The 26,909-nt window shown below is 43.1% G+C and overlaps 2 protein-coding genes across 2 annotated transcripts; one reads left to right on the top strand and one right to left on the bottom strand.

Moving 5' to 3' along the window:
* Positions 1-546: 546 nt before the first annotated feature.
* On the top strand, positions 547-15,175 carry LOC121622837 (ras-GEF domain-containing family member 1B-B-like). The gene is made up of 14 exons (XM_041959850.1): positions 547-751; positions 6,848-7,360; positions 7,459-7,581; positions 7,945-8,082; positions 8,776-8,991; positions 9,542-9,616; positions 11,444-11,536; positions 11,801-11,903; positions 12,400-12,479; positions 12,607-12,702; positions 12,784-12,879; positions 13,167-13,290; positions 13,461-13,533; positions 13,632-15,175. Exons 2-14 carry the CDS (start codon positions 6,854-6,856, stop codon positions 13,663-13,665), a joined length of 1,758 nt encoding a protein of 585 aa, XP_041815784.1. The 5' UTR covers positions 547-751; positions 6,848-6,853; the 3' UTR covers positions 13,666-15,175.
* A 61-nt stretch (positions 15,176-15,236) lies between these two features.
* LOC121623089 (anthrax toxin receptor 2-like) lies at positions 15,237-25,705 on the bottom strand. Its single transcript, XM_041960230.1, has 17 exons — positions 25,510-25,705; positions 24,729-24,800; positions 23,933-24,004; positions 23,738-23,819; positions 23,334-23,438; positions 22,652-22,720; positions 21,354-21,434; positions 21,190-21,250; positions 20,919-21,014; positions 19,838-19,907; positions 18,297-18,375; positions 17,834-17,929; positions 17,598-17,648; positions 16,801-16,896; positions 16,483-16,656; positions 16,197-16,277; positions 15,237-15,392 (listed from the first exon to the last, which is right to left on the bottom strand). Exons 1-17 carry the CDS (start codon positions 25,632-25,634, stop codon positions 15,354-15,356), a joined length of 1,449 nt encoding a protein of 482 aa, XP_041816164.1. The 5' UTR covers positions 25,635-25,705; the 3' UTR covers positions 15,237-15,353.
* Positions 25,706-26,909: the final 1,204 nt, after the last annotated feature.

Here is a 26,909-nt window from a genome sequence, read left to right as displayed (position 1 = left end):
ATGCAAAAACAATGATACAATATGCAATCCTATGTCTCAACGCCATTCTTTATAACACCATCATCTGTCCAACAATAAAATCTTTTTTTCCTATCAGATGTGTTGAAATCCTGAATTCTACCAGCAACTCAGTGCTTCATGACATCATTTACAGCATAAAACTTTACAAACACAAACTAAACCAGCTCAGAGGCTTACACTCTTACAAACTCTTCATTTTTAAGTCACTGAGACCAACTTAGAGGCACACACAATCACATTCCGGGGGGAAACCTTACACCTTCCCTGTCCCAGCTCTCCAACAAAAACACTCGCCGCTTCTGGCTGTAGCTGAAAAGAAAGAACTCGACGAGCGACGAGCCAGCCAATCAGAATCTCCGGAGATTTCGATTTTTCGACTCCTCCACCTCGATTGGTGCGCGGCGCCCCCTGAGGCACCCGCCCCCGTACAGCGATTGGCCAGTTTTCCCGGCTCTATGGAAGTCATTTGAATACGCCTCGCTTTGAGGCTCATCACAGCGCCGCTGGTTCAAATTGACTCAACTATCAGGAGCGGAGTACAATGGAGGAGAGCACAGTGCAGACACACTGCTGAAAGACTTAGCCGATGTCAGCGTTTCACACCGTGCAGCTTTAACCGGATCGGAGATTACGCATAGTTTGGGATAGTCTCACTTCTTTTCTTTTTTTTCCGATTGTTTCGGCCAGTGGAAGAGATTGCATTCGGGCACCGATCTGCATCACATAAGAAGTAAGTTGTTCAGGGTGTGGGTGATGGGGTTATTTATAGGCACAGTAAACTATATTCTTTTGGAAATAAGCTATTTTTCTGGTAACGTCAAGTAGAGACGTTTAATAGCATGGCGATAACATATTTTACCTCACATGATTAACGTTAAAACTATCTCTGTGTGGTTTCATCTAATTGCATATAGGTATTGAACATGCATAATTTTCCTAAAAAAAAACTTTATACAAAAAAAAGCATAATTCAAAAGCTTTTTTAAGTCTGCTGATATTTGAAAGATAAAAAAAACACTGTCCTCCCTGGTGTCTGCGTTCCTCCTCCTCCCTTACATTTGTTGTTGTTATTGTTCACCACCCATGTGAGTTTATAATTAGGCCGGCTGTCAGACACAAACAAACCTTACTCACCAGCACCTGTGATGGGACTGTGGTCACACAGCATGGCGTTTTCACAGTCAGCTTCTACTTTTACTGTGTTATGACTCAGTTAGAAGCCCATAATGTGGACCAGGCATGGTGGGCTGGTTTGTGTATGCGCGTGTGTGTGTGAGAGAGAGAATAACAGATTGTGTATGTGTCTGTAGGGAAAAGAAAAAAGAGGGAGAGAAAGTGTGTGTACTTCTGGCCAAACAGACTTAAAACAGCTTTAGTCCCCCCACACCTCTCTATATAGACCAATGGGCTCTTAACTCACTCAAATGAACGCCTCAATTCTCCCTGACTTTGCAAGCTTATGTGACAGGCTCCTTAAATAAAACTCAAATTAAACAGTTTAATAATTAACACCGAGGCAGTCTGGGGAGCACAGGAAAGATTCTGGGTTTCAGCTGGTCTAAAAACAATCAAGTACGGTTGTTTTCCAACTTTAAATCTTAATATAAGATGTCCCTCTTGTGCTGTGAGGCAGCGGTTTGTGGGATCTGTAGGCTTGTAGACAGCGAAAATGTGTCTGTGTGTGAGAGAGCTTAGGTTTATTATATCCCAGCAGCAGAGATAATGGGTCTTTATCCTTTCTGACTCTAGGTTAATACTGTACTAGCCTACCAGATCATACAAGAGATAGGTGTGTGAGCGTGCGCTCGCGTGGCTCATGCACATATGACCCTGTGGGCGTGTGCGTAGAGCCTACACACAAAGACGTGAATGCTCGAATGCAGTGTGTGTGTGGGAATAAAAGATGAAAAACAGGACCAGCAGTGGGTGAATTGTACTCCACGTATCTCTCCAGCCAATCTGAGCGTGGTGTCTGTATCCGGCTCTGTTTGCCTGTCTATCAGATTTCGTTGCAGGTGCAGCCTTTTAAACCGGTCAGCGGGGCCCAGCGTCTGGTGTTTTGACAGCGGCTGCAGGCCTCGTCTGACCCCGCACGCTTACTCGAGCGTGAGCTGGGCGGTTTGTTTGAGATCTGCACTGCTTCCTACTCTTAGCTGGGTTCGTTCGGTCAGGTGATGTGACGTTGGAAGCCTAGCAGCTATGGAGTCTCAGGCCTCAAACTTGAGACCTGTGGTCCAGATTATGGGTGTTGGATTGGACAGCCAGCTAGAACAATAGCATTCTGACTAATACTTGCATTCAGCAACCATTTCATCTTAAAATGTCAGAAGAAGCACATTTGAGGAGTTGGAACTGAGTAATGTTTGGTTTGATTTTTGCTTGGATTGAGATTTATTTTCTGTCAGATTTGTTGGCTTGTTGGCTTCTGTTGGACCCCAGAACGCAACGTATCCCACGATAGAATGAGAGACACATTCAGGGACTTTCCCGTACACAACATTTTAAGGCTCCGTGATCAAATTCTATTACACTCCCCAAAACCTGTCAATTTCTGTAATAATGAAAAAGGGTGTTGCACCTCTGCCAACTATAATGTCAACAAGCATTATCAGTGCGAGGTGGTGTCAGGTGAAAAGTAACATAGCAGGACAGTGACACACTAGCTAATTAGAAGTATGAAGGTGTGGTGAGTTAGTCAGGTCTGTTAGTATTTGAAGGTTTCAACAGGCCACTTCGGAGGATCTTCATAAATTAAAACCAGACTGTCCTCGCTCCATTAATTGCGGCATCATATATTCATCTTAGTCAGCCTAAATGGCATTCTGAAGTGAAGTATAATCACTTCTCCTCTCACAGGAAGTAACAAATCAAAGTTTGGGAGTGAAGTCTTCTGAACAGCAGTGAGCAAAGCTCTCCATCCAGAGAAAAATGAACTGACTAACATGAGATCTCTGCCCTCCCTGTCTTTGTTTTTCTCCACTGAGCTGCTCTTCCAGGGTTTCTGTGTATGGTAATGTGCTGTTTGAAGGGTTGACTCCTGTATGTGTCTTAGTGTGCAGCTCTGACAAAACTGCAAGTAAGTGATGCGAGCACGTCCTGTGCTTTAAACCCACTTTATTGTCACAAATAAGGCTGACTGTGAAGGATTTCTCTCGCACTCCTGACCTGCTGCAACTTATTAGTGTCGAAGTACACGAGGTGCAAAGTATAACAAAGATAGCACTGCATTACGTTGGCCTTTTACTACTCTGATAAATCGTTTTACAGGTCCTGTTATCAGGTGTTTTGCTCTCACACCATGCGGTCACGTTGTGTTAACCTACTTGCTGAACCTTACACAAGTTAGTCCATTAAAAGCGCCTTGGCGTCCCTATTGTTAACAAAGATTTTGGAGCTCAATTGGAATTGCTTTTTAGTAAACCGGTCTGCATGCACAGAATATCCCAAAATTAGCCAGTAATTTAGACGACTTCGTAGTGCTTCGCATCTACGTGAGATAAATTCACTGCAACAAGACTTGAAAGATGCTATAATGTTGATTTTTTTCTGGTTACTACTCCTGTTTAATTTGATTAGATGTCTGAAAAAGCAGGAGCCTTGCAAACAGATCTTCTCTTGTTCCTCTCAGCTCCTGCTGTGGTGGAGCATCAGGGGGTTTCAGCACGAACTATTATTGGGTTAGTGCGTACGTAGATGCTGACTGGGGTCACCTGGCTTTGAATAATGACAATTAAGACTAGCCACGTTAGCTTTAGAGTGCCTAGACGTGACAGTGCATGATTATACTGTTATGTTATGTTTTACAATGTGCTGAGCTTGTATTCCCCCTCATAATAAATGAGAGCTGACCTTCAGGCCCTTGAGCCACGTGCGATTATATCTGCTTATGTCAATATATGAGTTTCGATATGCTCCTTTGCCGAAGCCATCAAGACGCGTTCCTGTACCTTTATTGCACATGGCAAATAACAGTGGCGGCTTTATGGCGCATTGCCTCACATTAGATGATGCCTGTCAAGGTGTAATAAGAGTTCACACCTTATAGAAGAATGAGAAAGTCTGCATTACTGGTTTGACTGATGTGAAAATGATCCCAGCCTCGGTTTGCAGAAAGGCAGGGCGTCGCACGGCCCGACGGTGGCAAGCAGAGTGTGTGAAAGCTGCTGTGTGTGTCTGATCTGCTGTGATCTGCTCTGATCTCTTCCTGGGGGTCTTTGTGTGGCTGTTAATGCCATGACAGGATAGATAATACCTCTATTGTTGAAGACCTCCCCCTCGTTCTCCCCCACCCATTATAACAGGCCCTAGCGTAGCAGGGTGTACCTTTTCAAAACCACATTATGTGATTTAGAAAAAAAATAGTCTGCCTATGGTTGAAAAATTGAGGTTTTCAGCTCTGGAACCAACTTGAGTGAAGTTAGTCTTAAACCAGCTGTGCTTCTGTTAATCTGCAGGGATCCAAGAAGGAAGCGGATCCAACTGCAAAACAAATGGATGACATTAACACTTCCCACTATTCAATTTATTCTCATCAGGTCCAAAAATCCCCGAAAAATGTCTTCAAACATTTGTAAAACACCAAAACTAAAGTGAGACAAAAGGCTGCATTCATGTACAGTAGGATATTTGACGGCTGTCACATTCACTGACACAGTCAAATCTCGTTGTCTCTTTGAAGCAGTTTGTTCAGATTTCACTGGTTCTATCAAACATTCAATTACTTTTAACCTTTTGATGAACTGGGTTATGACATTCAGGCACCGCACACAGTCTGTGCCATTTGTCAGCACAGAAGACATTGTCTGTTGTGCCACATTACAAAACTGATGCCAGATAAAAGGAAAACCAAAAGCACACATGAAACAGTATTCTTGTGGTTTTGTTGGTACGGCATTCGAACGAATCTTTACATTTCTGCCTTTTCCTGTATTTTCATCCCCACATCAAACCCCTTCGTGAGGCTGCGATTTTTCAAAGTTTACAAACAAGAGAATTTAAACAATGCTCTCAATATGAAATTATGCTTCCAACGCCATCATTAAGTCGTCCGTAGAGAGTCCAACCTATGATTTAGAGCGAGCAAAATTTCAGTGCTGTGGCACGGCAGCCGCAAACGAGCCAAAGGGTCAACTTTTCAGGAAGTCAGTCTGGAAAAAACGAGATCGGTTTTAAAATTTTGAGACGTGTTTTCCATTTGAGTGAGGTCACCGTTCAATACAAACACGAGCTTGGAGAAAAAAAAAAAACGGCATCCAAACTTGACCACCAGAGCTGCGCTGTTCCAGATTACATATAGTAACTTTAGGAAGGTAAAGCCACTGTAATCTTTTAACCCAGTTAGAAGGAAAACAGCAGGCAGAGATCACAGAGTTCAGAAGACGGGCTGGCACTGGACCGGCTTACACTGGCATGACGCCAGGCGCTGTGGTATACGAGAGTGTATGTGTGTGTGTGTGTGTGTGTGTGTGTGTGTATGCTCGAACCATCATTTGTTTATGTGTGACATGTGTGTGTGTTTGGATTACACCGGCATGGGGCTAGGCGCCATGGTGGACAAGGGTGTGTGTATGTGTGTGTAAGATGTTGGCTCAGGCAGACACTCCTCTGTCGGCGCTGTGACGGACAAACAAAAGTCTGCTGGATTCCTGCGGGGTTTTGCTTTCTGGCACAGTTTATGTGCATGTGTATACGTCGCTGTGTGGGGTACGTGTGTGTGTGTGTGTGTGTGTGGCTTGATTTACCCTGGCATGTGGTTCCTAGACAGACAACAGTAGCAGGATAAAGATGGCTCCAGAGTTAAAGCGCGCCTTGGTGGTGATCTGGGATCAGCTTACCTACCTCAGATCCAATTATCTACACCATTACGGCAAAAAAAATCATTGCTGTTTTCAGATCCATCCATCTGTTGGCCTATTTTTTTTCCTTATGCAGCCATGACGCCAAAAAGTTAGCTAACGCAAGAGACAAAGCAGGCAGCCGGAAAGAACTGGGTTTTAAGTCGATTTGTAATTTTTTTTTACCAACAAACAACCTTTAGAAAGTGGATTTCACAATCTTTCAGCAGTTCAAAGTCAAAACAGTAAACAGAGGAGGGGTAAAATTATGTGATTAAGTATAATTACTTTCACAGACACGTCTAAGTCTCCGCTTTGCATGATAGAGTTGCTCAAACAGATATTTTCACAACATGTGAACGCAACAAAAACACTCCCTGGGAGCGATGGAGGGGGTTGTGTCGTAGTATAACAGCAGGAAAAATACAGCAGACGTGTGCTGACTGTTGCAGCTCAATCAGCAGAGTCATTTATTATCACGTGCCGGTCCCTGCTTCTTCACTGTGTGGATTGCTGCTTTTAAATGAAATGAATAAATGTGGGATTTAGACTGACAAAAACAAAAAAAAAGCGAGGAAGGAATTGATTCATTCAGGGCACAGTCATACGTCGTCATTCACACCTTATGAAGGGTTGTACTATGAGACAATATGAGTCTACACTTGCTTGGTTGTGATACTTTTCTGTTTTTGTTAGGTCAGTGGTTCTGAGAGGGGTTGCAAGATAAATCTGAGGTGTCATGAGATGATTATCGGGATAGAAACGAATTAAAAAGATATTATGCCTTACAACACAAAGTATATTTGTTGCACAATATAATTATAGTATATAGTAGTATAATAGTTTATTCTTCAGGCTACCAAAAGTTATATACATTATATACTAACCTATAATCACTCATAAGCTAGTGTATACTGTACTGTATTAAACTATGCGAGGGGTCACAAGTATTACAGCCCACTCCTAACCTCCTCCTCCTGTCTCTTCTACAGGTCATCATGCCCCCCACAACCCCGTATGCCGGAAAGTTCAACTCTTACAGCAACAACAACAGCCACCCACAGCCTCACAGTCCGTACCGCAGCGGCACCGCGCCGAAGCCCGCGAAGGAGAACGTCTACAACGGCGCCTACTCTTCCTCGGAAAACCCGTACGACATACCGCAGCCGCACAGCTCGTACCGCAGCTCCTCCGTCTCCTCTGCCACCGCCAAGGAGCACCACTACAAGAGCAGCTGCGCGGTGTCGGAGAACCCGTACTCCCCGCCGCCGCCCCACAGCCCGCGTCAGCACAGCACCTCCTGCCCTGGACGCGCGTACCGTCACACCAGCAGCAGCAGCGGCAGCGAGCAGTCGTGTCGCAACAACTCGGCGAAAGGCCGACTTTACGGACACGCCATCACCGCTAGCTATGGGGAGATGTGTTACCATGACAACAGTTTGGTTTCAGCATCCCTCGAGGCGCTGATCCAGCACCTGGTTCCCACGGTCGACTACTACCCCGATGTGAGGAACCGCCTCTGAATGTTTTGTTGTAGTGGTGGTCAGCAGACTGCCCGTGTCGTCCTTTCTCGCCCTCTGATGTTTTGTTTCCTCATCAACAGAGGTCGTACGTGTTCACCTTCCTGCTGAGTTCACGCCTCTTCCTCCACCCGTACGAGCTCATGACCAGGGTTTGTCACCTGTGTGTGGAGCAGCAGCGGTCTGGAGACGCCCTGCTGGATAAGGTGGGCGGATTACACACACACACAGATCCACACACTTGTGTACACATACACGCAGGTCTAATTATTGCTCTCCATTTCACTCTCACCCACCCACACACACACACAAAAACCTCTACAAAAATTCTTTTTTGGGAGAAAATATTTATCGACTATTTCATAAGCAAAGAAATTCCAGACAAGACAGAGAGCGTTCAAGTCGACACGAGGGAAATAAAAATGAAGGGAGCACATTTCATGGGAACAATAAAGCAAACAAATGAACAAATAACAGCAGCATATTTCCTCAGAAAGACAGACCACGGTGGCGACTCTTGTGCTCTTTGTAATGTCTACTTCGGTGACACTCGGCGTCATGTCTTTTAGATCCGTTTCCGCGAGGTGGCACCAAAGCTGGTGCAGCTGCTGACCGAGTGGACGGAGACGTTTCCGTATGACTTCCGGGACGAGAGGATGATGCGTTGCCTCAAGGACATGACGCACCATGTGGCCAGAGGCGATGAGGTTGGTGTCAGCTCTACTCTGTTCGTACATTTTAAAACTGTTTTGAACAAAGGACACGTGAGCGATAGAATGATTTCTGTTGGCCTCCGACATCTAGCACACCGCCTTGCCGGACTCATGATGAGTAACACATCTTGGGCCGCTGGAATGATAAAGGAGGCAAAACTAGCCCAAAGCTAACAGCAGTTAGCACGCCCACGTCCTAGCCAAACATGGCTGCCTTAGCTCGGCCGGGACTGTAAGCAGTCGAAGTCAGCCCGACTCAGCTAGCTACCAGGCTAACCTCGCAACCATCATTTAACTTTTTTTTAGCCGTGCTAGTGGCACAGTGTTTCATCATGGTCATAATGCTAATTTGTGTACTCTATTAACATGTACTTTGGTTAATGACCAAATCCCTGGAAAACGAATGACATTCCCATTAGCAAATGATAGCATGCTAACACTGTAAACATTACACTCATGCTCGTGTTAGCATTTAGCTCTAAGCAGCCTCGCAGGGCTGCTAGCACGGCTGCAGACTTGTTTATGGCTTCAGTCGGGGCAAATGTGAATGTGAGTCTGTAGTTAGAGCTGATAAATGAAGGAAACCTGCAGGAAATTTGTTGTGATTCCTCGGGTCAAGTGAGAGTTTCATGTTCCTGTTTTGTCACGTGTGGTGACTTGCGTCGTGTGTGTGTGTCACGCCTCCAGTACTCTTGGCGAGCCATGCAGCAGATGACCCAGCGGCTGATCAAGCGTCTGTCTGCCCTCGGCCAGTACGAGGAGGCCGTGGCTGCGCTCAACGCCGTGGCGATGGAGCGTCCCGCGTCCCTGAAGAGCAAACAGGCCTCGGGTCAGCGAAGCGACGTGATGAGCGTGTGTGACGACCCGTTCATCCTCGCCCAGCAGCTCACGCACATCGAATTGGTAGGAAGTTAGTAGGGCTAAGATTTGGGACAAGTCTCCCGTGTAACCCTCTGTTGTCATTTTTATGCCTTGACACGTGATAACTACTTTACAGGCCTTTTTCACACATCTAAATATTGCAAAAGTATTATTTGGTGGTGTAAAACAGTGTTCAAGATCAGTCTTAATAAAAATATTAAACTGCTATGTTGCCTTCCTTTCTTTCTGTGTTCTGTGTGTGTTGAGTTTTTGTTTTACGACTGTTGTTTCTTGGTTTTATTGTCTCGCCATAAACCCACTTTGTGTGGTCCGTTTTGCGGCAGCGGCGATGATACAGAAAGTTTATGAATTATTGTCTTTGAGTCATGTGCTGTTTTTTCTGGCAGTCCTAGTTTTAAGAGCACATCTTGACAGTGTGTTTTCTTTTTGTTTTTGTAGTGACCTTGTATTCTAGTTACAGCTCTCTCTTTGTCCTGCAGCATCTCCTCTCTCACTTCTTGATCGTCTTCGTCTTATATATCACCGTCATCGTTGCCCTGACAGATTTCTCTCCCTGTTCTCTGCCTTTCAGGACAGGCTGAGTTTTATCGGTCCTGAGGAGTTCATCCAGACTTTCGCCATGAAGGATCCTCTGGAGAACCATAAGGTACAACTGAGTTTGAATGAATGCCATGTACAAGCTCTCTCTCACCGCTTGCAACACTCCCCTTTGCGTTATTCTGATCGCAACCCTGTGAGGTAGTTAGTCATTAAACATTATCATAAACTCTCAACTAGATAACGTGTTTTTAGCTTGCTGTTTCCTTCCAGTATTTTATGTTGCTGATTAAAAGGATTTGTAAATGATTAAAGCAGTCTTTCTACTACATGATTCAGTGATCCGATGAGATGAACTAATTCCATTCAGAAGTGGCAGATTGATGGATCTAACAGCTACCGCTTGCGGCACAGATTTTTTTCTGTGTGAAGACCGTTTAAGAATACATCATTTATAATTATCAGCATCAAAGGAATGACACAGAAAAGCCTCAGATTGTAGTCATTTTTAACTCATTCCTTATTATTTTGATTTCAAGTGCCTTCATTTTGGATCTGCTTTGAGTGCAATTTGCGGTCTGCTTCAGTTCAAGTTAATTTGCTTTAGAAACCACATGAAAAATCCAACTGGGAGATTTTGTGCCGCTCTTTTTTTTTTTTTTTTTTTTTTGGATTTGGTTTTTGAAAATGCATCAAACACAGTATGAAAGAGCCATTCTGCATATGTCTAAGTGTATCTGAAGGGCTCTTTCCCTCCTAAGTGGCCCTGTGAGTCAGCTGAAGGGTCGTTTTCAATCAGCGCCGCTGAGAACAAGCTTTCAGCCGCTGTTTGTGACCGCGCTGCGTCTCGGCCCTCACCGGTGCTACGCCACTTATATAAGATCCACTTTGTGTAAAAGAGCGGTTGAGTCAGCGTAAGGGGTCCTGAAGTGTAGAGGGGAAGTTTGGAGTGGAGTGGGCTGCCGGTGTTGTGTAAGCATTTAATAGAACCATGAATCTCTGGGATTACATCATCACAGCCAAGTCAAGGTTATTTATACAGCACTTTTACAACGTTTATTTATATCAAAAAAAGTGCCCCGGCAAACAGGTTCACCACTGCGTGTCTCACAGTAAACCAAAAGCAGATGTAAATGAGATGGAAATAACAACAGACACGTCACAGGCGCCACTGTGCAGGTCCACAGGTTGTGTGGGTGTGAAAGCTGTCAAGATCCATTTGCAAGGGAAATTACAGAGTAGCTATAGTCTATTTCCTTATATTTCTTTTTTTAAATCAAATTAATTATTGAATCTTCCCTATAATTCAAATTATGTTGATTGCAATGTGTCCAAAATGCCCTTAAAGATAATCATAAGAGGCCTTAACTAAAGGTCCCTTAGATTAGATAAGACTTTATTGATCTCACAATGGAGAAATTCACTGTTACAGAAGCTCTTCAGAACACACAAGGGGCAGGTGGGGGGTTGCAAACAGCAAATGGAGGTGCAAATAAGAACAATCGGAAGAACAAGAACAAGGTGCAAATAAGAACAAACGGAGCAAAAAAATGACAACTGTAGCAAAAAATGACAACTGTAGAACAATAAAGGTGCAAAGAAAGGTGCAAATAAGAACAAACTGAGCAATGAATTACAACTCTAAAAGTTTAAAGTGTAATCTGTCCTATTTATTACACATACATTTGTGTATTCAGACATTTAAAAAAAAAAGGACTAATGTTGAATGCAAATCTTGGCGTTGCCCCCAAGTCCTACTTCCCATATTCCCTTGATTCTGTATTTCTTTTCCGAGTGGTCCACTTTATGCTAAAACTATGAAATAGTGAGAGAAACATGATCCAGAAATACTTATAAAACACTAAAAATAGCATCTTTTCACTCTGTGGACTTGCATGTGTGTTGATCACGTCATCTCCCTCCGTTTGTTTGTTAGGGTTTCTTCCGGAAGCGTAAAACCAGTAACCTGGAGGCCTACGTCAGCTGGTTCAACAGACTGAGTTACCTGGTGGCCACTGAGATCTGCATGGTATGTTTAAAGGGACAGTTCAGAAGTGTTTAAGTGTTTTACACACATCAGAGCTCTTGTTGTACATTGGCAGTTTCCAGTTTTAGGTCTATCCAGCCATTTATATATGACAGACTGTCAAAATTTTCTCAAACGTCTCCTGCAGCTTCAACAATATTTGGTTTCTACTTGCATGCTCATTATGCTCTGAAAACATGCATTTCTCAGAAATAATTAATGTGAATGATTCTTTGATTCACTTCCTGTTGCATTCTCTCATTACAGCCAGTGAAGAAGAAACACCGAGCACGGATCATAGAGTTCTTCATTGATGTGGCTCAGGAGTGTTTCAACATTGGCAACTTCAACTCCCTCATGGCCATCATCAGTGAGTGTTGGACAGAAAAACATACAGAAACTGGCTTTTCATCAACAGACAATTAAAAGCCACCCACATGCTGCTTGAGTGACGGGTGATTTCTGGGGAATGAAGTGCAGAATCACCACGGTGCTTAAACCTGTGTCAGCACACACTGGAAAAAGTAGAAATCCTGCAGAAGCTCACGCAGATCACCCACTGCTGAAGGCGCTTGATATTTCTGAAATGATTTTAATGGCTTGCACTTAAATCAGTAATTAACATTCTTCTTAAGTTCAGAAACCACTTTGCGACTGCTTGTTTTTGAAATAAGGGACACAGTTAAAATGTAGTTTTCACTGTTTCTTTGTCCAATAGGCAATAATCAAGTTCAATAAAATCAACAATCAGTGCCAGCTGGAGTTTAGGCTAACGCTAAGCAGTTCAAGGAAGCTCAAACTGAGTTAGTGGAGGCTTGAAGCTGTCCAGCCTGCTCATTTTCTTCACACTTCCTCTGTACTTTCAGCTGGAATGAACATGAGTCCTGTTGCCAGGCTGAAGAAAACCTGGAGTAAAGTCAACACTGACAAGTTTGAAATCCTGGAGGTGAGAAAACCTGCACACATTGCTGATTCGTGTATTGATGTGCACCAGTGGATTGAAGAGTTTATGTTGCGATGTGCATGCATGTCTTCGGGTTTGATCAATATCTGCTCTGTCTGACCTCACTCAGCACCAGATGGACCCATCCAGTAACTTCAGCAACTACCGCACTGCGCTGCGTGGCGCCACCCAGAGGTCTGAGACTGCACACAGCAGCCAGGAGAAGGTAAGAGAGCCCACTCTTGTGGAAAAAAACCCCCAAATGTCCCAAATGCAAAATGTCAATACAGTCGCCTCTTTCCTCCAGATTGTGATCCCTTTCTTCAGTCTCCTCATTAAAGACATCTACTTCCTGAATGAAGGCTGTGCCAGCAGGCTGTCCAACGGACACATCAACTTTGAGGTCAGTCCACAAGTGAAGAGAATGAATCAGACTGGGGTCTTTGCCTTTGACTGGATTGTTGTTTTGAATACTAAAAGCTGTGTTGTAAACTCATTTGAACACTGTAAGAACTGATCATTTCCTGTGAGATTATGTAACACTACACACTGATGGTCCAGGCTTCCACGTGTGATGTAATTACTCCGCCTTGTGGCTGACACGAGCATTACAGCGTGAAGACCTCCTGAGAGCCATACGCATTTAGTTAAACTGATGTCATAAAGTCTGTTGTTACTGTGTCTCAACAGAAACTGTGGGAGCTTGCAAAGCAGGTGAGCGAGTTCCTGGTTTGGCGTCAGGTGATTTGTCCGTTTGACAGAGACCGCCGCATCCTCCAGTACCTCGTCACCACACCGGTCTTCAGTGAAGACGGTCAGTATGCGATCTTCCATGCTTTTATTCAAGTGTATATAAATCACACAGCTTAGGAGAAAATTACAAATGATGTTCTCTGTACGATATTGTTTATTGTTTCAACTTTTTCACATGTGGCTGTGGGAGAGCAAATTAAACCCAGGCTTTGTATTGTTTTAACGCTGCAGAGCTACATCTGGCCTCTTATGAGAGTGAAGGACCTGAGAACAACATGGAGAAAGACAGCCGTCGGTCTCTCAGGTGAGCGTCCACACCTGAAACAATCAAACCACCTCAGCCGTATCGTATGATAAATCAATCAACACGACAACGCTCATTATCTGCGTTCTGTTTTGCAGATCTTCCCTCCTACATCGAGAGAATCGATCCTAAGAAAATGACAATCCCCCCCGCTCTACACACTGTAAATGAACCAGGTGTTTTACAGGTTCCTCAGTATTATCCTACGGACGCATTTTTAAATCCCCTTGGCCAAATGTTAGGTCTTAGACGAACACTGATGTGCAGGGCAACAAACACAGCTGGGCCTATATTCTCACGGATCAACAGAGGAATATATTACGATATTTGGGCTTTGAGCTCTCAAGGAGCATAAATGAATCATAAATCAGATATTGTACCAATCCTTGATGAAATCCATTCAGTGCCAAAGCACCTCAATGCTGCAGTTATCTCTACAACCCTCTGCCTTGCTAGCATTCGTGGACCCAAGAAGAGCTCAGATCACTGATCTGTGTCGTCATCTTCAACATCAGCTCTGTCCAAAAGGCACTTAGAGGATTTCAGACTGCAGAACGTGTATGGATTTTGGTTATATCTCCAGTGGACCTCCATCGTGGCGGCGCTGGCCTCATGCTATGGAAGCACGAAGGGCTCTGAATGAAACGGATATGAACCCGACTGGTCACATCGCAACATTAGCACTGCTTCTCTGCTGGACTCTATCAAAAAGCACAGAGAGAGAGAGGAGAGATCCGCTTTGAAAGGAAGAGTTGATTATCATTGATTTGTATTATAAATAGTGGGCTAACAACTGCTTTTAGAAGTGGCGTGGTCTGCGTTGTTGTCTTGTTGAGTGCATGATTTTAATGAGAACACCTTGGCAGCAGCTGCACCATGTCCACTCCTATTTCACAGCCATTCGAGCCTTTTATCTAATTTAAACACATAATGCAAGTCAATGCATCTGCTACATATCTCCAAAGCTGCTCTACTCATACTGTTTTCAGCAATCATGCTATTTGGTTCTCAACGTTTTGTGAGGTGTGCACTTTGACTGCGTATTGGTGATGCAAAATTGTGCTAATCATGCAAGTTAAATCAAATGCACTTCAGTGGGTTCTCGTGTATTGTATCATAGGACTTGTGACTCCTATTTTAAGGCGTCTTTCTATACAGTATTACATTGTATTTTGTATCAGAAGGTTAAAAAAATGTTTTTTTCTTTATGTACTTTCTCTGAAGTTTCACCGTGAGCTTGTTGCTGGTTGGCTGGCTCTGCGCTGGTAAGCTATCTTGTTAATACAACACCAGTTTGTGTATGACAAAGAAGTGTTTAGAGTGTGAATGAAGCACAAACTGATGTGTGTGTGCGTGTGCAGCATAGATGCAAACAGGATCGCGATCCTCCTCTTCATCTCCTCTGATGTTGTGAGCGTGATGTGGTCCTTTGAAGTCTGCCTGTGAGTGAACATGATGCTATTTTTATCTTTTAAAGAAGCTCATTTTGTGGTTCATTTTATAAGTGTTTTCTCATGTATGCTTTTTTTCCCAATCTTTTTTGTGTATCATTTGTGTTACCGGTCAGGGTACTTTTACTGAAGGTCTTTGTGAAAAGAGAATTATATTTTTTCTTTCAAATAAACACAATAAGTGAATAATACGTCCTTTGGTTTGGGTGATGTTTCTCAAAATGCAAAAACAACACCAGAATATAAGTAAAAGACATTTATTTACAATACACATTGAATCCTAAGGTTTATCTCTTGAGTGTACACGTCAGTCATCTTTGGCCAAAAAACTGGAATAAAGTGAAAAGTGTTGATCCTCATGTTTGAACATCAGTGACTCTGAACTCTGGTGAAGTTAATGCAGCGGCCCTGGAGACAAAAGACAAACATATGATATGTAAAACAACACAAGTGATGCATGTTATGTGTTCAGTCTGAATCTCTCTATCTGAATTAGCATAGATGCAACCCATCATGGTCCATTACCTATAAAGCGACAGCCTTTAAAACAAGCAAAATGTGGCATCTTCTACATGTGAAGGAGCCTGTTGTAGTTTAAGCATCACACCAACGTTGGGCCAATTTCTCATTGTGAAAGAAGACGCTGCCAAAATGAGTCTTTCCTTAAACTTTTTGGACCCTGTGAGGCCATCGAGAATATTTCAACACTTGACCACAGTCTGGAGATGCTGCGTCCTCCAAAGTTGCCTCAGAATCTGCTCGACATATATCTCCAAAATGTTGGCTTTTAATTACAGCTCGGCTCAGCTCGATCACACAGACGGACGAAATAAGAAGATAAATCATCAAAATCAGGTCAGTAAATATTGTATGAAGTACATAATGCGAAATCACTGGAGGGCCTGCAGCTTGTTTGATGACGCACTTAACAAGTGTTGGTATTTAGACTGTTATTTATAACAAGTGAGTTGACGCAGTGAGCTGTTACTTGTCTGTTGGGTAGATACTTAGGGGGGGAAATCGGGCTGTATTATTTTCCGTTATTATCTAATCAAGATCAAATCATGTGGGGGGATCCATTTTCTAGTCAAATAAATTTTTCCTTGATGGCTGCAGACAGTCTAAATGGAAGTCATGACAATCAAAGTATTCTTAATTGATTAGCAGCAGCGTTTACTTGTTTTTCGGGGAAATACTGCAGGTGTTTCTTACCTTGTCCTGAGATGTCGGTCTCATGATTGCCACTCTGTCGTACTGTCTCCTCAGTAAGGCCAGCAGGGCATCAAAACGCCCCTGAGGGTCGAATCAGGTCAATTCAAACGGAAACAGAAGATTAAATGAGTGTGTGTGTGTGTGTGTGTGTGTGTGTGTGTGTGCGAAGGAACAGCAGTGGAAAGTTAAGAATCAGATATTTAAGCCTTAACACAGCGAATATCTACCAGCTCAGTGCAGCCTCGCACATTGTGTACAGCAATGGTTAATGAGGCTGTTGTCTCACCTTGATTGGAGTGTACCATTTGGACTGTGACGGGGGGCTGTAGACCGGTGGGGGTCGTGGTGGGGGTCGGGGTATGATGGGTTCCTCCACCTCCTCAGGCATAGTGATGACAGCATCTTTGGTTTTCTCTAGCCGTGACCCTTCCTCTGTGGACCCCTTCTGCCCCCAGCGCACCTACGGACCATAGGTGAACGGCTGCATTTATATACCAATGAGCATGTTCATCAACACTTAGTCATTAAAGTGTTGAAGTTGAATACTTCAAAGTGAGAAAACTATGGATTTTGTATGTGATTATTGCGTCTGTATTCTGTTTACCTCCATGCGTTTGATTCCTCCAGGACCTCTGCCTCCGTAGTACGAAGCATCCACTGTAGGCCACCTGTGTTTGGGTGAAGGAGCTTCCTCTGGATCCTTGAAAACGACACAAGTTAACTTTTCCTTTTTAAATGATAACACAAATTTCATACTGTTACTATCCAGAATGGAAATAATGGATCATTTCAACACTTCTATTAAGTGTTTTAGTAGCAATAAAAATATTTTCATTAAAACGAGAGTAAGGTTGAAGGGGGCATGTTTACACGCGTGTCTGTGTGATTGACAGGTGGTGCAGCCAATCAGACACAGCCGTGGTTAGTTAGATACTTATTGTGCCGTGCACACGCAAGCGCCTAGCTCAAACAGATTTATAAGACACTGTAAATACAGTAAAACATTCATCAGACCAGAACTTCACCTCATACATGTAACATTGCTTCGCAAACAAACAAAGAACGTTGTTTTCCTGAAGCTCTACAAATCAAATCAGCCACAAAAAAGATTTCCTTCCTAAAAAACACAACCCAGCTTTTTTAATAATTATCCAACCTCAGAAATGCAGGACATTTTACTAAAAACCCAGATGATGATTCTCATGAAGGTGTTCTTTGTAGCTGGAGTTTTGACCTCTTCAGACTTTCTTCCCTTTCGTCGTGCATCTGCAATAGTCAGTGCAGTCAGTGCAAAAATGGCAACATCTGGTAAAACCCAAATGTCCGCCTTGAACTGGCCCTTCAGGAACCCACTGGTGAGGTAAGAGAAATATATTTGTCAGCAGTCTGTGGTCTACTCACAATGACAGGAGGTGGAGGCGGCGGGCGAGAGGGGGGTGGGTCTCTGATCACCTGTAAGAAACAACATGACTAAGTAAGAAACACTTAACATTGTCTATGGATGAAATAAATAAGAGCGTTACTAAAGGAACGCTGGCCGACCTGCAAAACTAACACTTAAGTTGCTTCCGTAAATAACAATAGCGCTGAATTATGACTCACGCTTCCGCACGCACATTCGCAGACTTGAAACTCACCACAGTGCAGCAGAGAGGCCAGAACCACCAGAGTAAAACCAGAGCCAGTAACAGCAACAGGGCCAGCAGCAACCAGAGCACCCAGGTCCCATCTGACTGCAATAAACACGCACTCATCACCTACACGCCTTATACCATACACCTGCAGATGTGTGCTTATGTCTGTTATCATTACACTAGCAAATACCACTGAGCCGTACGTGTACTGACTCTGATTTTAAAGCTCTCCTCTTCAGCTATAACAGGAGGTATGATGGGTAAATGTTGACTGCTTTGCTGTTTAAGACTAACATGTAGAATAGCCTGTATCCATATTGTAGTGATGCTGTTGTAACTACTGGCAACCTATCGTGACAGCATCATATCACGAGTTAGTATTTATTCCTGACTCTAGTATGAGTGGGGTAAATCCACAGATCTCCGTCGGGCCTCTCTTTCATGGTGCTGCGTGACTGCTACTCACACACGTCGTGGCGTAGATGGTGATGGGACTGGAGATGTAGGACTGCCCGTTGTTGAGGCTGACCAGCACTTCCATTGACCTGCAGTCATTAGACAGAATCGCTGAAAACGACATCAGAAGAAGAGAAGGAGAGAGTTCCTGCGCACCGATGAACAGCGGTGTGAAGTTCACTGAACCTGGTGAACTGTCAGTCAACAGCACTGCTTTATAGCTGTGTGTCTCGGCAACCTTGTCAATTTCCCCGTCAACCTTCCAGCATCATTAGTGCCAAGAACATTGACTCATAAAAGGAAGCCATTGCCATTCATACTCTTATCGTTTTGGAGGCAGGTTTCCTCGTTTGCCATCAGAGTTCACAGTCAAATATTGCTTGCTTCCAACATTTGAGGGCTGAGATTGTTTCAGCTCTGTCCCTGAGAAACTACACGAGCTGTGCACGAGTGTTTCAGCGAGGAGGGAGTGTTACAGAGTGGGCGAGACATGATGGAAAGTGAGAGGTGACTCGGGACAGATAGAGGGAGGGAGACACAGACGCTGTTTGAAGTGGGTGCAGCTAAATCAGCGTTGGCTCGCTCTCTAAATGCCACAGAGATATTCTGGTCGGACTGGCTTCGGTTCATCCGACACGTCGAGCCGATCGCAGATATTTCTACTGTAAACACTGCTCTGGTCTCTCTCCCCCGGTGCACAAACAACACATTTCTGGGCCGGGCCTGTATTTGCACAGGCCCGGCGTTGTGATTCCACACAGCGAGACGCGCTGACAGATTTAAACTGATAAAATGGGAATGTGCAAGTATCATTTTACTTCGAGAAAAGGCAGAATTCCTTTTACATCATTGCAAAGGAGGCTTTTAAGATCAGCTTAATCAGCTTTGTGAAATGCTGCCACACCTTAGTGCTGTCCTGATGTGACACCACCGCTTGGCCGATGATGCACTTTATTTGTGAGCCTGCGTTGAGCCGGTGCTGTCAGAGAAATGCCAATGTAGTGATGTTATAAAATGATGTCATGCTGAATTGCTTTCCAGAACTTTTTTTTCCCCCTCCTTTATAAAAATTCAGGTTTCTTTTTTCGATTTATGGTTAACACAGGCTCAGGATTAGCTTGACATAGAGCGCAGAGCATCACAGCCTTTGGTGCTAATATCTATTAATCTCAAGGGTTTTGTTCCACAACAAAGAAACTAGAACAAGGACAAAAAAAAAAAACATGTGACTATGTGACCACACATAATGAGAGCCTCAGTCACTATTTTCAGTGTTCAAACACCAGTGTGGTTTCTCAGCTGTAGATTAAGAAATTCTTGTGGCTGCTGTTTACTTTGTGGGTAACTCTAACTATACATCATTAACTTTAAATAACAATGGCCAGAATGCTGTAATGTGACTATGCAAAAATATAATTCTAATGACATTTTTTATTACAGTTCAAGGGGTTTTTTTTTGCCTTTAAGAAGAGACCTTTTTGTTTTTTTACTTGCAGATAGTTTACAGTTTCACACAGGGTTACAAACAGTCTGTGTGTGTGCTTCACTTACTGTCCGACCTCGTGCAGAACAGGAGCTGGACACAGCAGATGGCCGTCCGCGACCACTGTCGGCTTCTGGTCTGAGAGGAAACAGACAAACTCTGAGGCCCTGCTTCTGCCTACAAAGGCTTTCTTGCAAAAGCATTACAACAAATCAACTGCAATTACTGCCCTGCGGTTGTATGTCTCCACCAACCAATCAAGTTGCAGTTTGCATCCACGTCTGTGAATGAAAGTTAGCACTATATTGACTGATTGATGATATATGATTCTTATATGATTCTAGTGAATAATTTCCTGTGAGAAACATGTTGCCTTCACTTAGAGACAATTTTTCAAGAGGAGCACAGAGGACTGATAGAGAGCTTTATCACATGGTGCAACAACAATCACCTGAAGCTCAATATCAGCTAAACCAATGAGCTTGTGGTGATCTATAATACTTAAAATATGGATGTTGCTGCAAAGAAGCTACAAATTGATTGTGACTTGCTAAAAGAAATGATACATATGTTGCTCTAACTTTTAACAGCAGGTCCTGGATGAGCGTACAGTCAGCGTCACTGCATCAGCACAGAAGAAAATTTGTCAACATCAAAGTCAGATGAAAATTCAAAGCAACAGCAAAAGAAAGAATGACAGGAATTCCAGCAGAGCAGATACAAACAAGCCGGCAAGAAGAAGAAGCCAAAGATGAAACACAGTTATGTGTTATCCCTTCATGTCCTCTCAGTGACACCCCTCCCCCCCTCCCTTCGATCTGTTAATAGATTAATGAGAGAGTGATGCACAGATCTCCTCCCTCTGCTCAGCCTCATAATGTCTCCTCTGTTCTTCCAGCTGAAGTCAATAAAAAGCAGCCACTGTTTGTTTCCGGACGTCATGACTGTGACTTTCCACCGCAGCACAGAGATCTGCACACAGGATCGCACTTCACTTCATACATGATGCTATCCTGCAGCCCCACGTGGGCGCGCGCTTTAGGCACAATTGACAAGTAAACTTTTAACATTGCCTCATTCCACATAGGTGCAACTCGGCCTGTTGCGCGTCAGCTGACATGTCATGAGCGTGTTGTGTTGTGGACTGACCGTATGTGTTTTGATTGACAGTGAGGGAGCAGAGGATGTTGTCTGTCCTCCTGGATCCGCTGAAGCCCCTGCCCCTCAGCACCACATTGAAAGACTCTGCGGAGCATCAGTCGCATCATTACAGAACCGTGACATTGTGCTTGGATTGCAGCAAGCAGAAACAGCAACCATCAAACAGAAAATGTGGCAACTGAGCATGAGGTTTCATCCTCTGGGGATCCTGAACTGCTCTACAAAATGTCACGGCAATGCAACCAGCAACGTAACTTACCGTTCACGCAAACACTTGATGGCTCTATTGTGAATACGTCTGCGCATGACTGCTTCAGGATCTGTGTGGAGAAACATATAACAGCTCAGGCCGTACGTCTGTGCGCACACGGCGTAACGCCGCTCTCACACTGTGTGCCACTGTTTCTGTTTCTGTGACCTCACCGAGCTGACGATGTCCTTGAGGGCGTGAAACCCGGACAGCACCGGGAAGACCTGTTCCGTGCCGTCTGCTATTTCAGCGAGCTGTGACGAAAGTGAAAAGATTTATCAGTTTTACTCCCCTTTGGAGCCATTTCATCTCTCATGCAAGAAGAACTTTAGATTTCTGTGTTCACACTTCTTGCCGACTCTCTAGGAGGTCTTCCGCTTGTTTCGGGTCATTGCCTCAGCAGCGTTTTGGGAGGAAAAGTCGGTTTACAGGAGATGAAAGCTCTGGACAGCTGGCTGAAGCTTTCATCTCCCGCTTTAATGGTAACAGAGCAGGAAGCTGGCCTGGCATTATCTAATTAGGGAGTGATGTAATTATTTCCTCCGTCGGACTGAGAAATGCACTCAGTCAGTAACCGGCCAAAAGAACCCGTTGACTCTCCCGGTCATGATTTATACAGTTTTGAAGCCATGCAGTTATGCTTATTCATACTTATTATGCAGCTCAACACTGTCACTATAATGTGATTAGGGATGCTGTAACAGCAAACTAAACAACACTAATGCATGAATGATTCAGGGCAGGGGGTTGAGCTGCAATAGCTGCCACTTTAAATGAAATATTGTATTATTATATATCTCAGCAAATGTAATTACAGTTTTTGTGCTGCACTGTTAATTTTATTAAGAATAACTTATGACCTGGTGTTGACGGTGGAAAAAATCACATATCACAGCGTCATTACACACTGCAGACCAGTGGCTGCTTTCCACCTCTGTATTTCTTACAGCCAGCACAGTCAGCAGAAGACATTTGGGTTCATTCTTATTTGCATGAAAAACAACTCTGAGGACACATTAGGTTTCATCCTCACTGAGTTCACTGTTTTTATTACCAACACAATGCTCCTTTTCAATAACCCGATACCTGCGCAGGAAGGAGTCAAAGACTCTCAGAGGAAATGGTAACTCAAAACAAAATGCATTCCCTTGTTTTACATAAACCAAACGCAGCATAAACTACAAACTGTGAATCCCTGCCAGCTGCTCGCTGTTCTGTCCTGGGAGGTTCCAGTTGAGCTCAAACAGACTAACCAAGCAGGTCAAGGTGAGTTAATGAATCTGGGCCAAAAACAGCAGCCTATTGAAGCTCTGACCACAAGCTAACACACACTGAAACACACACACAGAAAGGCAAATAAAACCTCAGTGTTTTTACAACCAACAGAATCAGTAACAGAGAGGTGTTCTTTCTCACAGGCCAACATGTGAAAGTCAAGACAGCAGAGCAAAAAAAAAGAAAATCCTCCTACCTGTTTGTGGTCAAAGTCCATGACCCCGACACAGTACACTCTGGCTCCGAACCCTCTGGCTTTGTCCGCCTGGGAGGCACAACACACAGTCCTGAGTCAAGACCTGCTTTGACTGATGTACAACAAACTCATGTCGATGTTATCAGATAATAAGTCACCCATAAAAGATCATATGATCTCGTTACAGTCAGTACAATTTATCGGACATCCTACAAAACACACTATCAGGTTTTAGACTGATGAATGTTTTTGCTTCTTCCGAGTGGCAACTGGTACAATTCATGTCGCATGATACAAATATGAGCGTGCAGACCCTTGAAACTGTTACATGAGTTGCTTTATTTGTCCCCTAAGGGAAGCTGGCTGTGCAGCAGTGAAAGAAGAGATAAAAAAACAACAACAAATGCACATGCACACATCCTAAAAATACAAAAAAAGGAGGGAACAGAGCTCATCAACAACAAACCCACAAACCAAATAAAACAGCGGAACGTGAAATTTACAAACTTATTTTAAGTCTCTTCAAGTTCTTTTTGTGCTGCGCTGCTTGAAAACTTCTGCTATATCAAGGAAAATGATCCTCCTGAGCATTATTCTTCATCCAACCATGTCAGCAATATCATTTTTGCCGCTTGCATAAGATTAATCCTCAGTAAAGTGTGTGTGAGTGTGTGTTTGATACCTCCTGCACACTCAGTTCATAAGGGTACACCTCCAGTTTGCCGTCAGTCAGAACGATAATGATGCTGGATGATGGTGAAGTTTGCGTTTTCATCTGCGCTGACACCTGAGGAGTAAGTCAGTTGAGGGTCTTCAGCCCAAACTGTACAACTCAGCACAGCTCACACACGTACACACACGTGGAACTTGACATTTGTGTCAACGTATTATCTATTTTATTAGTTTAATATAAGAATAAGCCAGTGTACAGTATAAGAGAATGGACCAATATATATATAGTGATTTTAGGTTAACAGACTCTACTCTGACAATTAGAAATCATCATTATTCTAACAATCAAGTGGCCATCTGTGTACAGAACATGGTTCCTGGCAGGCAGTAACGCTGTTAGATGAGCGTACCTACCGCTTTCATGCCTTCATGCATGTATGTCTCACCAGCAGGTCTGATTTGGCTCAGCTTCTTCAGACCCTCGTCTATCTTAGACCTGCGCAGCCAGATCACAAAACACGGGCGCCACAGTGTAAATACAGACTGATAAGAGCCCTGTGGGATCTGGTTATTGGTGTTGTGATGTTGCTTATCAGTAGTAGAAGGTACCTGTCTCCAGTTAGTGGCAGTATTACGACTGCTTTGGCTGAAAAGACAATGTAGGAAACCTTCATCCTGGGACTGAAACACACAAACACACAACACACACAGAAAGCTTGTGAATCTACAAATCTACACAAGTCATAAATCAGAAACTGTTTTTTATCTTTTACAAGGTGGCTTTGAAACTTAAATTCTATTCTGTTTGACTTCAATATATATAATATAAAATATATATGACACTAACATATACCATAACTTTCACTCAGTCACACCCTCTGAGCTGCACACCGCGAGGAACTGAGCCCCTCACCCCCGTCAGTGCTCCACCATCCAGGCTGTGAAGGAGGACAGGACTGTCTGTTGTGGTCAGCACCACCTTCAACAGCTGGTTTGATGTTTTGCTCTCATATTTAGCAACCCACTATTAAAACCTAAAGATATCACACACACACACTCACACACACCGTCTGCACCATTACCCAGAGGGGTTCTGGAGCAGTTGGTGGCCTCGTATGATGTCCGCTGCCCAAAATAGACATGGCCTACTTTTCTACTCACTACTACTGTTTGTACTGCAATTTAAAATACCTATAACAGCTCCTCACTCTTTAAATAGCCTTGTTTTTCATTAGTTTAGTTTCTGCTAGTTTAATTTTAATATGCTTAGTTGTCTGTTAAGCACTTTTTCACTTTGTTTTGAACTCTGCTATATAAAGCTGTACATTATTCCACACTTTCTGAGGTTAAGAGAGGAACAATCATCAAAAAACTGAAAAGCACACGACAGAAACTTTGTACTAACCTGACAAACCTGCTGGTGAGCTGCTCCACAAATCCATAGATCTCATCCCAGTGTCCCGACACGCTGCCTGACCTGCAAAAACAGGCAGCACCACAGGGATAAATCACACTCATCCAAACATGAAATACCAGATACAACCGAACACCAACACGGATTTTAACACCAGGACAACACAACCAGATAAAAACAAGGGAAGGTCCATCAGTCACTTAAACCAAACTTCATTTGAATAACGTGCATTTTCTGCATGCGTTTTGAGGCTGCACTGACTGCGGTTCACTGGGAAGTAATACAATAATAAATAAAATAATACAAATATAATAAATCAATAAATGCGAACAAAAATACAAGTTCAAATGGTAGAAATGCCTTTAATATTTATGAAGAAATCCAGGACTTGATCAGCTTCCTGAAACATCCATGGGGCTCACTTGTTCAGGTCCATCCCAACAGAAAAACATCATGCATGCATAACAACAGAACAAACATAGTTGCATAGAATAAAGATACTTCATGTGTTCTTGTTGAAAAGCCTGTTCAGGACTTGGTTTGTTCACCCTGAGAGGAACACCCTTAACACTGATGATCAGACAGGAAAGATTCACATAAACTCTGCAGAGACGCAGCAGAGGGACGCGGAGAACTGAACACAGCCTTACATGGAGAGGACAGAGTCAAGACTGTGCCTGCACTTACAATAAATATATTGAATGAGTATACTCTGCCCCTGCTGGCTGCTTCACTCCCTCAAACACACACACTCATGCAGACATTGCCTCACCTGTCTAACACAAAATAAACATCAAACGCTCCATCACAAGACGCGTCGTCACCCTCGTGCAGCGACGAGCTCACGCAAACACCGAGGAAAAGGAGGATTCTGCAACATATCCACATCCGATCCATAATCCGCCCGTTTCATATCAGCAGCGACGGTGTGAGTCCTTCATCATCATCATCATCGTCCTCACGGGATCAGGCCGGGGTTCACATGCTGGCTCGGTCTGACCGCGCGCTGCTCATGAAATGAACGGGGCAGGGCGCTCAGCTGCAGCCCACCGCTGTCACAACAGCTGCTGCAGCAGGAACAGCGACAACTTCCCTCAGCAGTCTTCAAATTAAACTGGACACAGCAACTTACAAAATACCCCCACTAATGCCCTATTACTGCTGTAATAAACTCACAAATATATATATATATATATATAAAAATCAGTCATTTCTCCCGCTTTAATTTTTTATGTGTTTCATGTAGAATAGCTTTGATATGTGTAGATTTATTTCTACTTATATGTTTAATAATTGGCTTATGTCACTGCAAATTAAAACGCAGTGCTATAATTGCGCCAGAATGAGCCTCTTTAGTGTTTTTGATATCGATATCTACATTTTCTATTTATTTTATCGGTGTGTTTTTCATTTATAATTGAATATCTACATATGTTCAATAAGTCACCCTCAACATTTACACAATCAAAATAAAAACAGCTGTTGAAATAGTGCATAAGCATGCAGAGGGATAAAACAAGATAATATTAGAAAAGGCATACAGATCCTAATGCCACAATGCCAGGGTCTATATAAATTTAACTAAATTGCAATAATAATAATAATTATTATTATTATTATAGAAGAAGGAGGAGGAGAAGGGGAAGTAATAAACAAAATATATATAAAACGTGTATTTGCTATTTCAAAAGCTTTTTAGAACTATGGACATCTTCAGGCAAATATATATAGCAAATACACATTACAGATACATATAATATATGTTATGTTGCAAAATGTACATTAAGTACAATAAGAGATAATGTGTGGAGAAAAAATCTTCATAACATTTTATTGAGTCTGATTTTATCCCCATGTGCTTTGTCTGACTCCATAATGTTTTTATTTTGAAGGCAAAGTCATTTATCTTCCTGTGTTGCCTCTAACTGGACACAGCTGACATACACAGACACTGACTGGGATAACAGAAAAGCAAAGAATGACAGACTGATGGTTCAGATGACTTTATAGAACTAATAAAGAAAATATTTCCTTGTATTTTAAAATAGATGTGAAGGAAATTATTCCCTCTTCTGAAACAATGAATATATCATTTTACTATTTCAAATATGTTTTATAAGCTTGCTGTTTCAAGATTTAATGAAAGTTTGCCTCTCAGTAAATGAACAGTCC

The sequence above is a fragment of the Chelmon rostratus genome, chromosome 19 (assembly GCF_017976325.1).
Source record: "Chelmon rostratus isolate fCheRos1 chromosome 19, fCheRos1.pri, whole genome shotgun sequence".
Classification (NCBI taxonomy): Eukaryota; Metazoa; Chordata; class Actinopteri; order Chaetodontiformes; family Chaetodontidae; genus Chelmon; species Chelmon rostratus.
Note: the sequence above shows the minus strand (reverse complement) of the source record. Positions and strands in the feature narration are given on the sequence as shown.

Excerpts from the sequence above, each read along its gene's own strand:
- LOC121622837 (XM_041959850.1), top strand. The coding sequence starts at position 6,854 with ATGCCCCCCACAACCCCGTATGCCGGAAAGTTCAACTCTTACAGCAAC. Across the intron at positions 11,904-12,399 it reads CTCCCTCATGGCCATCATCA|CTGGAATGAACATGAGTCCT; the intron begins GTGAGTGTTGGA and ends CTGTACTTTCAG. Across the intron at positions 12,480-12,606 it reads ACAAGTTTGAAATCCTGGAG|CACCAGATGGACCCATCCAG; the intron begins GTGAGAAAACCT and ends GACCTCACTCAG.
- LOC121623089 (XM_041960230.1), bottom strand. The coding sequence starts at position 25,634 with ATGGATCGGATGTGGATATGTTGCAGAATCCTCCTTTTCCTCGGTGTT. Across the intron at positions 23,820-23,932 it reads CTGCCACTAACTGGAGACAG|GTCTAAGATAGACGAGGGTC; the intron begins GTACCTTCTACT and ends CTGGCTGCGCAG. Across the intron at positions 21,435-22,651 it reads TGGACTTTGACCACAAACAG|CTCGCTGAAATAGCAGACGG; the intron begins GTAGGAGGATTT and ends CTTTCGTCACAG.